Genomic DNA, 15,646 nt, shown 5'->3' on the forward strand with positions numbered 1-15,646 from the left:
CCAATTCACATCGGTTTAATTTAACCTGAGAAGATCCCGGTGTTTGCCCGCAAGCATAACCTACCAGCGATATATCCATGTCACATGTCATTACACACGTAACGTAACGTAACACATCCCCCCTCTCCTCACCTCCCCACCTCACTTCTTACATATAACGTATCCCGAAACTATATACATAATTGTAAATTAGTTTGAATTAGCGGGTTTTACGCGCGCATAAATCGGGATTAGAGTTCGGGATTAGACTTCCTTAAGTATCGATTAGACGGCGAACGCAATAATCAGGACATTGCACAATTCATCCTCTTGACAATTGACGCATTTCCTTACATGGCACGTGTAATCCGGATAAATTTCGATCAGAAGTATTGTATCGCAAAGTATATGCGTGAGATAAAAGATAGTTATTTTTTCGTTCAGCGGGAATCTTTATTATTTCTTCTTTTCTCTTGAGCAGTGTTAAGTCATTGTAAAAACAAGTGAAAAATTCGAATACGTATTTTGTTTGGCGAATACGACACTTTTCAAGCTTGGAAGCGAAAATAAAAAAAATACCGTCGACATTTCCACACAATTCGGTGAGTTACAAATTTTTACAATTTCCATCCATTAGCAATGAGCGGCGATACCGCAAAAAGTGACTAGCGTCATTGCTCATTCCGTATAAGATAAGAACCGACCAATAGCTTACCGAGACGACGAAGAGAATGATACTCGCGCCGAAATCTTCCGGAGGATAGGTACCTACTTATCGCGGCTGCGGTCAGCTTATAGCCAATGGCCAGCGACGAGGAGGCTAATTGTGAAAGCCACGCCTCAATCGAGTCGCGATGAGTGCACCATAAGAGTACTGGCTGTACGAGATCACGAGGTTTTTACCGTGTAACTTGGGAAATTTGGGCGAAATTTTTTAATGATCGATTAATTTACGTCTTTCATTAAAATCTGTTACAGAAATTATGGCGAAATATCGGAAACATCGAGGCGAAAAAGCTGTTCGATTTTACGTGGAATCACTCATATGTACACGAATCACATGCAACTTGTGTGGCGAATGGTCTGTCGGTTGCTCAGTCAGGAGGCACTAATGAATCTAGCCGATTAATATTCATGAATCTTCTTCAAAGTATTACAGCTTATACAATATTTGTGAACTGCATACCGGACCGGATGTGAGATGAAAATTTTCACGACTCACGATTCATGTAGATCAAGTTACCGATTTGTACCTACTCCCAGCGGGAGCATAAAACCTCCAGAGATGAAAATGTTCGACAAGTTGTTCAAAAATCTTATCTTCAAACGCTTTATTGAAATTAATTTACCGAAGAATTTCAATGCCTGAGATATCTGCAAAAGACAGTCATAGTATAATAATTGGCACGATCGTTATTCGTTCGTGTTATTGATTTTTTGTTGTTCGAAAATGTTTGCTGCAACATTTCTAATTTTTTTATAGTTACATATTATATTTACGAACTTTGACGACCTGCGGAAAACGGTTTACCATGGTTATAAATATACTCTGGTTGGAACGGGATCCGTTGGCATAATATCGAAAAGCAGTGAGCTATCGTTACGTACTACGTTACGATCAGCAAATAGGTTGAGTCAGGTTTACATAATCGCCAAACTTGAAACGCCCGCCGAGCGGATTTAGTTTTTTTTTAATTTATGTACACTGGCGTACATCTGCGGCCATTCCGCACGTGGCATTGTGTCTATAGATTTTGCGGACGCTCGTACTCATACGACGTAGATTAGTCCTACAGATGGGAGAAGCTGGTGCTGGCATGCCAGCGTTATTGCTCGTTGAGTTTACGACGAGCGACGAGCCGATGGGGAATATTCGCCGTACGGTATAATTTTGTATGCCGTGAATGCAGAGCCTCGAGGCAATGATCTGTTCGTTAAAATTATAAATACTGTCGTCGGTGTAATATCCGAAAATATAGAAATCCGATCTGACTCAAGATCTCGGGATTTTCTTTTCCCCTGCGCGATTTTAATACCATGCATGATTTATGCATGCGCTATTTCGAGACGCAAATATCATCAATTTTATCGGCTTTCAAGAGAACTGCACACGTGCAGCGTAATTTTTATGTAGAACGAGGACAAGTTTGTAGACCAAATCTACTCCGGTTATACAGGTACAGGCTAAATCGCCCGGCAAGGCAAATTTGTCTAGCTAATCGTTGCGCGCCTCTTTGCATTATAATAATAACCGACGATCGGTAAATATTAACAACAACCATATTGACGAAATCGCGGGCTGTGTGGTTCTTGACTGGTTGAACGACTCGATCGTTTTATTCGATTTCCTACAAGTATTCGGTTGTTATATTGCTGCCGGCGAGGATGCGTGTAATATAAACTGAACTGAACGATAGTTGGGCTAATAATACAACTCTGCGACTCTACCATAAATTATGTAGTAATAGTATGTGCCGATGTGAGTATATACGTATCTGCTACCCGGTTTCGATCGATACCATTCCCATTGCTATGGAATTGTCACGTGACTATCGACGACACGCGCCATGCTTTCAAAGTACGATGAACAAAAATGAGAGGACGACGAACCTCACTTGTGTTTGATCTTATTGTTGATACGAGTATTTATTCGTTAAGTCGCTTGTGATTGAAGCTAATAATCAATTTTCCCCTCATTCATATCGGCACACTTCAAGTATATTTTTCGCCCCCTTCAAAACCCGTTTCATATAATATCGATCAAATAATTTGCACGCGTACGAGATGCTCTTTGGCCGTCGGTTTAAAAAAAATGAGCTACGCCATTTTTGCAACTCCATAATAATTAACACGCAATCTACGCTAATTAATCCAATTGTGAAAATCATTCGGTTGAATACCTACGATATATAGTCTGTAATTCGAGGGCGTTCATGTTTCACTTCTGAAACGTATTTATTTATGTCATTTTGTTTTTTTTTTCTGTATCGCATAATTAAAAACTGTTATATAATAACAATAAATAATCTTGTTGGGTGGTTGACATAAAAAAGTTCAGAGCGCGCATCCATTACTGCTTTATCCTTTTATTTTCGTTATTGTTTCATTGTTTGATTTTATTTACTGAAATCGCTCGCATAGATCGACAGGCTTGAATTTCTTCAATTTTCTACCTACTAGGTAGGTAGATTTGTTGCCAGTTCATTGGGATAAATTTCAAATTTTCCCTCGTACTTTTCAAAAGTATAAATAAGGTTTGAATCTTAAGATCATTATCGATCCACGTAGACATAACTTTCTAAAAAAAACGTTCAACGGTCAATACGTCAGATTTTCCGGCAGTGCAAATTTTTAAGACAAAATGAAAATCGGCAGGTTATTCGTTCGAAAATCAGAGCTTGCCGACTAAAATTTGATGAAAAAACGGCAACAACGACTCGATGCACAATAACATTTGATCGGTACTACAAAACGATTGCAAATGTATTTCCAACCAGCAGTTGTTGAATATCACGTAAATATTATTCCCAGTACAAAGGGGAACCGGTTCATGGTATAGAATCGATTACGCACTAGATCGTAAAGCGCTTAACGACCAACTAATTCGACAAAAGTAAAAGCAGGGACTTTTTTCACGTAAAAAGTGAAATTGTGCGGTCAACAATTTTCGATTGCTATTCGTCTACCCAATTATTCGTTTCTCGTTTCGAGAGCCGAGTTTGCCAAAGGATTTCACGAACGCACAATACATCGAAAATATTACCATACAACATATTACCACATTAATATTGAAAATTGGGACGTTTTCCAATCAGTAATCATTCTCAAAGTCTTTTGAGTTCGGATTGCTATAAACATATGCTTAGATAAAAATTGACGCTAATCCTCCTTTGCTAAGGTTATTTGTAAATGTATGTACATGTATGCATATAACGTTTACAAAATAACTTGCGAATAAACGATATCAAATATTCAGCACGGTATATACAGCATATCTCTGCCCTTTTTGTAAATTTCAAACATAGGTGTCTGGTCGTAAATAATTGTATTTTTTATTCCTTGGTAGGTAATAAGGGTAAATCTCCCCCTCTCTTTCTCAAAATCTTGTACTTTTGGAGCAGACTGTAAGTATTGAACCCCTTCAACGTTCAGTTTTATTTGTTTAGTTCAACCTGATTACTTTCATAATACAACCTTATTATGCAGAATTGTTTGATCTTTAAATTTAGAAAAAAAATCTCGCCGGCTCTATTGGAAGCTGAGATATTCGAAATTAATTTTCACTGGGTATTTGTTACACTCATTGCGACGAGATGTATACGGTTTGAATGTTTGCCTGTCACGGGTTGTCGTAATAACACCGTGCGAACATTTTCCGATGCTCTCCTTCAAACGTCCAGATTATACTACATAAAACCGTTTGGTATAGGTGGTGTATGTTCATTGGATGAAAATGAGCCGGTATAAATCATCAGTAATTGTGAACAGTAAAAAGACCGGCTTTGAGCAAACAAAACCTAAATAAACTCGGAGGTAATTCAAACACCCTATAGACACTCTTATAGATGGAGCAGGTATCGTTATACAGACATTCGAGAGGCACGTGTTCCTGGCCGAATCATTTGAATCAAAAGTTGGGAGGAGAGGAAAAACCGTTTGAAAAATCTCCGGCGATATTATTTGCGCCAATGATGATGATCTCGAATGAAACAATATGATCCGTATCGTGTAAGCGGAATGATTCCGAGCAAATTCGAATCGAACAAACTACGCATCAACAATTTGAGAAAACATTTTGTAATTAGAACGTTGGAAGTGACTAATTGTAAACTTCGGAATTTTTTTCTTCCATTCTAACGCTCTGGGACTTATTCCGTTAACATCGCAGATATCGCTTATTCTTGTTAAGGAGGTGGTCTAGTTGATTTCAACGTTGACGTATATATCTCCAAATATCGAAACCCACGTATCTCAAACGGGTAAAAGGGCTCAACAGTCTCAATCTATACACAATTCTGAATAAAAACAATAAAATAGATTTTCATTTGGCGTAGAAATAAAGAAACGGTACGGATTCTACCAAATCGCAATAGTAAATTCGTATAATTCATGCCATTTCTATATTTCTGCGTCAATTGAAAATCTATTGGAATGTTTCTTAATTCAGAACTGTGTATAGAATGGGTCGGTTAAGCCCATTTTTGCATTTCAGACACGTGGGCTCCGATATTTGGAGGTATACATACGTCAACGATGAAATCGACCAGAACATGCCCTTAACGATCATTGGGCGCAAATAACACTGCTGGGTATTGATGAAACGGTTTATCTCCGTTTTGCAACTCTTGAATCGCGCCGCCGTTCGATTAATCCTTAATACAAATATCCGTAAATGCCAAGAGAAGAGCGAGAGAGTCTTTGGCTCTCTTAGCGGTCCACTTCGACGCGCGCTGCGTCAACTGATTCAATTCGGCGACGCTGCAAAGGAGGAGGGAGAGTGGATGAAAGGAGGAGAAGGGGGGGGGGGGGGAGGAGACGGGAGGGGAGGGATAAGGGAAGGGCTTTCAATAACGGGCGAGACGGCGGGGTCAAGTATTCCGGCGATTCGCATGGGGCGACAGCGACACTCGACGCGAGACGAAGTCCGTGTCGCGCCGAATACGCAGGAGCGGCGAGAGGATTAGCCACACGTGGAGAAGCGATAGGGAACCGTAGCGTAGCTTGGCGAGGTTATGTTGGGTCGGTATCGCAGCGGGCGGAACGAATATCCCGCCTGTTCTCTCATCTACTTACCCGTTCATCCTGGGGACGCGAGTGGGAATCCAGGCTCTCCTCGATACCTCGGTGTCGAGTGGCGATAATGAACGACGATCAGTCACTGCAGGCGCACTCACTCCGCCACGCTTTCAAAACAACAGGTTGCATGTGACGAAAATATGGCTGCCACGCGAAAATCCCTTTCCGAGCCGTCAAACCGAGACAACTGATCCGGCAACGATACCGCGGCCTGTTTACGCCCCGAAATATCCGCCCGACACCCGCCGCTCTGTCACTCTACAACTAGGGCACTTACCCGGCTTTAAATCGGCACCAAATCACCGGCTATCTTTACTTTTATTCGACAATAGTCCCAACGACCGACACACGACTACCTAGCCGTACACGAGATTGTCAGTGGCCCCACGTTATCCGACCGTTTTCGCTCCTCCGTCATCGTGGCGACACCTGTTCGCCTCGCTCCCAATCACTCGCCCACTCGAACACCGCTGTAGTTCCCGAAAAAACAAACGACGCTCACCTGAATCAGTCGCACCGACACCTGGCAAGATTTCTACCGATGCCGACTGCTCTGATGGTACTGTATCGACAAGCGATAGACAACACCGACCGACGATCAGCCCGCACTGAATTCCGTGCTCGACTTCCTTTTATCAGTTGTACAAATCGTTGGATTAAAAATGTAAAGACAATCCACCCTTACTGACGCGTATTGACGCGGCAGCGCACGCAGTCGGCGGTAAAAAGAAGCTCGCGAAAATGGGTACCGACGTAACCGCAAAATTCCGCGCGTCAAAAATACGTAGACGAAATAAAGAAGCGAGAAGGAAATAGAATGGAACGGTACCGGTTTTTCGAGGTGAGAAAATAATCTAATGCATTCTCATTATTCCAGAATCTTGCACCCATTGCTGCATGCGCAAGATGTCTGTTGATACTTTTATTACCGCATTAGTCCACAGTGAAAATATTGCGGTGTGTCCAGGGCCCTTCTTCTCAACAAAAACCATAATAATAAAATATCAGTAGTTGATTCGTTTCAATGCATTATTACACGTATTACAATTCTAGAATAAGAAGAAGAATTAGATTATCTCCTTATAGCTCGAGCAGCTACCGGATCAATCGATTTCTTTATTTGTTTACACTTTCAATTAACAATCCTTGATTTTTAAATTCCTGAGCCTACTTACCCGTCGAAAATTGATCCTTTTTCGAAACTCTTCGTTCCAGATGTACTTGATTGTGAGTCTTTTACTACGCCGTATGAGTAGCGGCCTCTACGCAAATATGAGTCGATCTTCTGAAAATAGTCTTATCTCGGTCCCTGGTCGACTCAAAGCGTTTCTGATGGTGAGGTTATTCTAAGTTGGGAAGAACATACGATGTATTACACGATCAATCGCAGCGTTCTTGAGAATTCGGGAAGACAAAGCGATCCCAAAATTATAACTTGATAGGTTTAGTCAAGGACAAGGGAATGCACAGGAAGTATAGGAAGGGGGACCGTATGGAAGAAGTAATTGAATTATGAGGGCAACGTTTTGTTGCTATTAACGTGATATAATTCCTTAAAAAATACAGAGGGTCTCTTCGTCGTATAATTTCTTGTACCTACATCTGGTTACACATGGCGTCTCGTAGTTTGAAATAATCTTTAACTGCGATCAGATCAACACGCTTCAAAGTTTATTGTATATAATAAACCAAACTTGCTAATCTTGTCGCAACGTGGTTTGAAACAGATTCGGGTTGGCCGACGGGGTCAAGTCGCATCCAACTTTTCATTAATACAAATTTCAATCAAACTTAGAAGAAATATCGTACACTATATTATGTAATTGAATATTTATATCTATTCGCCAGCGTAAAAGTAATTTATATCTATTTACCGCCAAAATACAAAGTAACCATAGAAAGATATGCGGACGACGCGAGGCACGTATTATATAACTTAAAATCTATTTACAGGAATACGAGTATTTTTCTCATGTGCATAACGTGGCTTATTCGTGTATGCTGGACTGCGGGACGCGGTGACCGCAGTGTTTCACTAAATACGAGGGAAAACTTAGATTAACCCAATTCATTTAGGCATTAAAATATCATAATCATACATGCTTGTTAGTGAATAGAAAATCTCTGTACAACTTGCCTAAGTGCGTTTTAGTTGACCGTAAGTTTGAGCAATACATATATAGGAGCGACTTTTTAACGATATTCAATTATCTACTTTTGCCTAATTATCCTACGTTCCAATACAGTTACGTCGTAGGTTATTGTATTTTGTTTAATCGTATACATACATTGTACAACTCTTATATTGTTATTCGTACACCGATCATTTACATACATAGACACTTTTATACATACCTCGATGAAATGATCACGAAAAATTATAATTTCGTATTACAAATCTACCTACTAGTATTCGATATTTGTTACCGAACATTCCTTATAATTATAGTGTATAACCATTGGAATGATGAAACCATGCTAGGGAGAATCTGTTGGAAACCTTTGCGTTGCGACGAAACCGAGCTTATTATAATTATTATATAGTCTATAAATCTGTCATAGTATATACGAGAGAGCTTCCTTGCAAATAAAACACTTCATTCCGAATTTCGATTCCGAAAAAAAATATTAAAAGTCGAAGGAACGCAAATGAATGTTGTTCTCCTCAAACATTTCTGGGAATCGAAACGATGCATTAATTTTAATAAGTGTGAATCCAGACGTTGAGATTTAGAGAAAAAAAAACAACAAAAACTGTTATGGCAATTACTTAAGAATAGTTTTCTAAATCTTATATAAATATGCTAATAATCTGGAGGATTCACGAATCACCAAAATCAATCTCGGACGGTAAAGTCGAATTGCAATGTTAAATACTAAAATAGTAGGTCCTTCCGTTGAACGCTTGGAAGTTTTCGTTTCATTACATTTGGTCAAACTCAGGCCATGCGAAAGCGCTACCGTAACAATTGAAAACAATAATCTGTGGAACGATTTTATCTTGAGGATTTTTTTATAACATCAACGATGTTATCCAACTACCGGAAGTTCAGTTTCATAGCAATAAATCACTTTGAAGAAAATTAATTCTTTTATCTATCAACGTTTATTGTTCTGAAAAAAAAAATCGTTCTACGTGTGTGTCTTGCAAGAATCCCGTATAACGCGTCGAGTGACGGAAAATCTCAGCCTTGTTCACCATTTTCTATTGGCACATTTTGGGTTGACAACGTCCTCTCGACAGCTCTGAGTCTCCTCGTCGAACATGGTCGTATTCTCGCAGACAAACCGGAAGTCTAGCATTTGCCTGGAAGTGAATCCTGGGGAGCAGTAATGAAACAGTCGGCAGTCTCTCGGATCTCCGTAAAAGCGATACGGTTCTCGATCGATGCAGCTAAAGGCAACTTGAGTAACTTTCGATCCTTCATCCCGATGGTTCGTATGAATTTTCGACCCCTTCTCTTCCGTCGTTGTTTCGGTCTTCACATTCGAACTCGTCGATGATTCGTCGTCAATAACTTTCACCGTCTCCGTTCTTGGCTCGTCTATTTGCACCAACTTAGCGCCGTCAGTTTCGCTATCCTCGCTCTCTTGCACCGCTGAATTTGGGCTCTCCGTTGCTTTCAGCAACGGATAAGGAGTCGAGAAGATCGCCGCGTTGATACCAAGGGTCGTCTCAATGCCAACGGATGGATTCGTACTTGCCTCGTTATTGCTTCGGGTGACAGATTCTGCGACAGGGGCTTTCTGGCCAACAGTTGTTCCCTCTTGCCCTTTGTCGTTAGATGAAGCTTCGATTGTATCGTTGAAAGAGACGTCGTTTGCTGATCGAGTTAGTTTGTTCTCTCGAGGTCTTTCATCCTCGTCAATGTACTCAGTCGACGTCCAGATAATCTCAGACGAGTCTTCAAAGTCGTCGATTCGCCGCACCAAGCTGGTTGACTTTCGTGTCGTGCTTTCAGTACCGAATGTTCTTCTCGAGAGCAGTGGGTTCTTCCTGATCACAGGCCTTGGAGCAAGTTCATTGTAGCTCTTGATGGGTTTCGCAGGTCGCGGATTCACAAGCCCAAATCTGTGCTTGATTACCACCGGGTTAGGAGTAGTCGTTGGAGGAATGTACTTATAATTTTTCCTCGCAGTAAGCGGCCTGAAGAGACTTGGAGGAACGGGTCTAGTCGTGGTGGTCGTCGTGGTCGTAGTAGTAGTGGTAGTCGAGGTAGTTGGGAGACGACTATCCGAAGCCTCGTCGTTTAGTCCGTGTTCGCTGGAGGACTCGGATACGGCTTTGGGTTCCTTTTCCTCGGTAGTGTCGAAAGAGGACTCATTGTTTTCTGCCGAATTTTCGATGTAGTGTTCAGGCTCGTAATTGTCGTCAACGTAATCCTCGGAGCCGACCGCGGTGCTCGACGCTTCCTCGATCTTCTGCTTCAAGTGTTTTTTCTTGAGATGGGGTATCTCGTCAGTGAACTTCAAGACCCCCTCCGTGCTGTAATCTTCACTCGATAACGTCGGCTTGGAATCTTCGATCGAGTACGCTTCGCCACTGACTGGCCCATCATCCTCATTCGAAGTGGAATATTCCTCAGAGTTATAGTCCGAGTAGCTGTCCCTGGACGTCGGCTCTTGGGATCCAATGTATTCGCTACTCATTTTATAAGGTTCCGAATCTCTAGACCTAGAGTTGTACTCGTCAGAGGTATAGTCGTCGTACTCCCCCGTCTCGCCTCTTGAGTCCTCGTAGCTTGCCTTCTGAGATGACGTAGCCTTTTCGCAGTCCGACTCGTCACATGGTATCTGGTTCGGTGACTCCGATGACTTTTCCGCAGAACGATGAACCCCGCGCGTATCTGATGATGGGTAATCATCAGTGTCCCTGCTAGCAATCCATTCATCTTCTGTTTTTTCCCTAGAGTCCGATGACTGGGTCGTTTCCGATTCCTTTATTTCAGTGGTACTTTCTTTTGAGGTTTTTTCATGCATTTCTTCATTCTGGGCATCGAGTTTTTCTTCATTTTTACTTTCATTCATGATGTTTTTGGAGTAGTTGTTATCCGGTTCTTCTTCAGAGTCGACTTCTTTCGATGACCGTGATGCTGGTTCATCTCGCATGTCATCGATGGTCGACGTCTCGTTTTCCGATTTCGGAGAATTTGAGGTGGAAGTCTTTGGCTTCTCTGATTTGAAGTCTGAGAAGCCATCTTTAATTGCTTTTGAGTCTTGCGGATTCAACTTTGATAAGTTTGATGCCTTTACTTCCTCGGAGTTTGATGCTTTCACGGACTCTTCGTCGGTTGGGGAATCTCTCATTTCTGCTGCAGATTCAACTTTTACAACTGAAGAATTAAGCTCTTTATCGATCACGTCATCAGTTAATTGACCCTCGACTTCGTACTCCTTGCTATGGGGAATACTTTGTTCTACAGCTGAGTCTTGCGGTTTCACATTCTCAGCCACCACTGACTTGCTATTTTCAGTCTCTTGATTCTCGTTGGGGGTTGCTTCGGATTGTTCGAATTGAGTTGTGTGGTTTTTACTGAGATGAGATTCCTTTGCGGTGAAATCGTCATCAGATTTAAGATCTTCTTTGCCTTTGGAGTCAACAGATTCACCCTCACGATCTTTCTCGACCTTTGATACTTCAGCTTCTGGTACCCTAACATCGGATGGTACTTGCGACGTCTTACTGTAATTTTTAGGGTATTCTTGTTCATTGTTGGACATATCCATTAATTTTTGTGGTACTGCCTCAATGTGCGATTGATCAGTCTTGAGCTCAGGCTTGGGTTCAGATTTCTCAAAACTCGTTATTTTCTTCCCCTCAATTCTTGTCTCGTTAGAGTAAGGTACGGACTTTGTTTCCGGAGCAACGTGTGAGACCGCATCACTATTGATGATTGCCGCATCCGAATTTCGCAAATCTCCGTCGCGAAGCATTGCATCCGGCACAATTCCTTCATGGTGAGAGGAAGATAACTTTTCGGTATCTTCAACAAGTTTCTGCACATTCAGCTCTTCCGTGTTCACTTCAGATTTTAGGGTCTCATATTCTGTGGAGTCCATGTCTTTGACGTTAGATTCCGTAGGTGTTGGAACAGATTCAGATTTAATGACGTGTTCGTCAAGGTCTGATACCTTCGTTTCCTCTTTAATGTCAGGATGAATATATTCGTCGACGTCAGAACCGATCGTAGTAGGAGACTTAGGTCCGGACGCATTTTTTATTATTGAGACTGCAGAGGTTGTCGCGTTTCCAGATTTTACCGCTTCTTCAGTCTTTGTCTTTCCAGCATCGACTGCAGTTTCGATTATTTCCAAATTATTTTTTTTTTCAGAATCATTTTTGCTCACCGCAGACTCGTTAACACATTTTTTGTTTTCCTTACTAAATGCAGATTTGCAAGATAGTTCGACATCTGGCTGATCATCTTTTTTTTGCGTACCCAACAATGAGTCTGTATCACTCTGCTCCTCTGCTTTCATTTCTTTCGGGACTGAGAGAGATATCTCGGTATGACCTTTTCCTTCTATATCTGCAGTTTTCTCAACAGGCATCAAGTCGTAGTTCACGTTGTCGTTGTTATCTGAATCCTTGAGATTCTCATTTGCTTTAATTTCTTCTGGCTCACTTTGTACATTCGTTTCCTTGTTACCGGTCGTTTCAGATTTTTCATCAATATTATAAACCTGGAAGGCAGAATCTTTCTTACCATCATTGGGTGACTTGGACTTTACATCACTCGGGCGCTCCTTCGAGGTCTTTTTCTCAGCTGATGTTTCTGCTGATGCCCGATGTCCTAATAAAAGTGCTTTGAACTTTTTAAAGTTAGCCTTAATCGTTGCTATGTCCATGATCTCCTCAGAATCGGTATGTAACGGATGATTGCCATCATATTCACGGGAGTCATCAATCACGGGATACTCATAATCACGAGCCAGTTCATCATCCTCTTCGTAGTCACTTTGGTCCTGCAAAACTTCCCTCTTCAATCGAATAATCGCCTGCCTACGCCGATTCAAAGACCTCACCTTCCCTGCCGCCTCCAGTGAACTCCTTGCTAGCCGGGTGCTTCGTGACTGCCTAATCTTGGGCACATCCCTGTAAAACGGGTCGAAGGACTCGTCACCTTCCTTGTAGTCGTCATAGCTAGCCGGTATAGTTGTCAGAGGGAGCGTAACCAGTTCCGAGGTATTCAACGGACGTCCAGACTCGTCGCTGACGCTGGCCTTCGCAGTTACAATGACTCGTGACTGCGAAGGAAGAAGGGGCGAGGGATTTTGGACGATTCGTTGGATGTCCGGCGGTGGTAAATTGATCGTTATTTGCTGAGGTCTCAATTGCGGAATCGCTGCAGATGGCGACAAGTGAATGTGCCGAGTGATTTGAGTCGAGTCAGAATCTGGCTTAGGGGAAGATCTCGGTGTTGGGTAGAAAGACCTTGCCGTTTGCTCGGTGCTAGTCGGCGCAGGATGAAAATCCAATGATATCTTTGAAGTCGAATTCTCGTCCGATTCATGCGAATCATCATCCGTGGGTACAGGCGATATAGTGAGCTTGCTAACCTTTCCTTGATTCGTTGATTGTATGGCCTCCAGCGGCCTGCGGTCCTCCGTTCGTTCCCCATCATCGTGATACTCTTGGGTTTCTCTCGGGTTGTTGCTATGGATCGTGAAATGCTCGGTAGTACTTACCGCGCCGTGGTTATGGAATATCGGATTTATGTACGACGGGTTATTAGCGTTGCTGTTAAGCAGTGTTTGAATCGTCGAAGAAATCCCGTGGAACAGAGGTGCCACAGTAGACGGACTGTTGTGGATTATCTGAGGTGCCGACGTCGTTCCATACCTCGCCTGATGCACCTGAGGAGGATTGGTACTCGAACCGATACCATGATTACTAAAGAGTTGGAAGGACGTTGCCTGATTATTGGCCTGTTCGCCGTTGTGCGAAATGTACTGATGACGGTTGTAGCCGGAATTCTTGTCGTCGTACAGTGATTTGGATTGGCTGGTTTGCGAGGTTGAGTACACGGTCGGAGTTTGGTAGTGCGATGGATATACGGTGTTCTGCTGGCGATACAGAGTCGATGGTGTAGTCGCTGGAGGAATGGTAGGTCGCTGAGTGGTCGTAGTCGTTGAGCTGGTCGATGGATGAATCGTCGTCTGGAGTTGATTATCGTCAATGGATTCCGTGGCCTCGCCTTCGTCGTCCGATACCCCGTGGAGGCTGGAAAGTGAGAAACGGAGCACATAGTTACGCAATAATCAGGCTACAAATCTATGTTGTTATTATTATTATGCTGTAAAAAAAATTTTTGGTACTTTCACTCGGTCAACGAGTTCGGTTAGGTCAGGACTCCGTTCTGAAGGAGCGCCCTTCGCTTTCCCATAACTCTCAGGCTAACTCGAGCATGATAATCGAAAACTATTGCCGAATTAAGGATATAAAAAGAAAAACAAGCAAAAGAAATAATAGAAGAAGAAAGAAGAATTAAGAGGACTCGTGATAGATCGAAACCGTGTTTAGCGCGTCTATTGAACCGTGTTGCCCCACCCATCGTATCAATCACATGAAAGGTGTTGAGAATTTAATGCCTCGTCAAGTGCCTATAACGCACGATACAACAGGCCTATTGATGGAATAAGAATAAGCCGACAAACAACACAGCGGGCAGAACCAAAAGTTGCGTTACATTGTAATTGTACTCAATTCAATAACCGTTCGCTCAAGTTCGTACGGACATCACAGCAAATCGACGAGTTAATTAACCGAAGAGCATCGCGGACGGATCGCTTCAAAGTGATGTGTCACTTGTCGTTAGATACAAGAACGTACTTCGGCTGTATAAGCAAGTTCAATTTCACTTCAGGCGAGATTCCTGTACCGCCTCAAAACCAAATGGACATAATCTTGAGCTACCAGTTTACATGGCGGTACTTGGACGTAACACATCGCGTGCTACTTGAACACGAATCGATAATTGTTCGTGGTGGATAACAAGAGGGATACGAATTGATACTTGAACGATTTGACGGTCGAACCGACACCGTATCCGCCCATTTCGTGTTTGTACACCGTACATCACTGGGGGAAAGAATGAGAGTTGGGACAAAAAGAAAGGTTGACTCACCTCAGAGTGACGGCATTATTTCCATAGAGCTCAAGGTTCAGGTTGTAGAAGCGCTCGCTCTTGCTGCAGTCGACCTCGTCGACTCGCTCGCAAACTCGAGTCTCCTGGTCGAACACCGTCCCATTAAGGCACAAGAACTTGATGTCCATTATCTCGTCTGAAACCAAATCTTACGGTGAGAATCGACCGTTAATTAGGGGCTCACACAGGGACGTTGAAAATCTTCTTTATAACTGATGAAGCAGCGGTAGGATTAATTAGCTCTATGGTAACAGTCTTCAACCAATGAGGATTCGTGCCGCCAAATGCATGTAGTGATTTTTTTTTTTTTTTTTATTTGCTCACACGGAGAGAAAATTCTGACAATTCTTGCGTCGACTTCAAAACTGCTAGTTACTCGGCTTGATCCATACCATTGGAGAGACGAAATACATGATTATTTGGCATCGCATTCGCCAATGCTATAAGATCGTATGATTGGCACCATCGTACCTAGTACCTACATAGTATAAGGAATGTGTAGCGAATCTCATGCGATGTTAAAATGAAAGCCGTGCTTTTCAACTGCGCGCCGATGCACGAGCCGGAAATCACGCGGTGAAAAAAATACAATGTAGGTATGGTTTAGTACAATGTGAATATGGTACTATTCATACGATCTTATGGCACTGGTGAACGCGATGCCAATTATTCATATACTCGAGTTTCGCCAATAGTATCGATCAAGCCTTACCGACTAGCAG

At 42.4% G+C, this 15,646-nt stretch overlaps 2 protein-coding genes across 4 annotated transcripts in view; both read right to left on the reverse strand.

The window, feature by feature from the left end:
• Positions 1 to 6,137, reverse strand: part of LOC107222479 (polypyrimidine tract-binding protein 1) — a 371,006-nt gene extending 364,869 nt beyond the window's left edge. Inside the window, exon 1 of the mRNA XM_046738243.1 lies at positions 5,773 to 6,137. Within this exon, the coding sequence (XP_046594199.1) occupies positions 5,773 to 5,780 (8 nt within the window). The 5' untranslated portion in view covers positions 5,781 to 6,137. The remainder of the gene's footprint in view (positions 1 to 5,772) is intronic.
• A 1,167-nt stretch (positions 6,138 to 7,304) lies between these two features.
• Positions 7,305 to 15,646, reverse strand: part of LOC107222781 (flocculation protein FLO11) — a 100,715-nt gene continuing 92,373 nt past the window's right edge. For 2 of the 3 annotated variants that reach the window (XM_046736303.1, XM_046736305.1), the window contains 2 exons: positions 14,904 to 15,072; positions 7,305 to 13,999 (listed from right to left, as the gene is read on the reverse strand). In XM_046736303.1, coding sequence (XP_046592259.1) covers positions 8,971 to 13,999; positions 14,904 to 15,072 — 5,198 coding nt within the window. In that variant the 3' untranslated portion in view covers positions 7,305 to 8,970. The remainder of the gene's footprint in view (positions 14,000 to 14,903; positions 15,073 to 15,646) is intronic. The other variant, XM_046736304.1, reaches the window with a different exon arrangement.

This window comes from Neodiprion lecontei, chromosome 4 (assembly GCF_021901455.1).
Source record: "Neodiprion lecontei isolate iyNeoLeco1 chromosome 4, iyNeoLeco1.1, whole genome shotgun sequence".
NCBI lineage: Eukaryota > Metazoa > Arthropoda > Insecta > Hymenoptera > Diprionidae > Neodiprion > Neodiprion lecontei.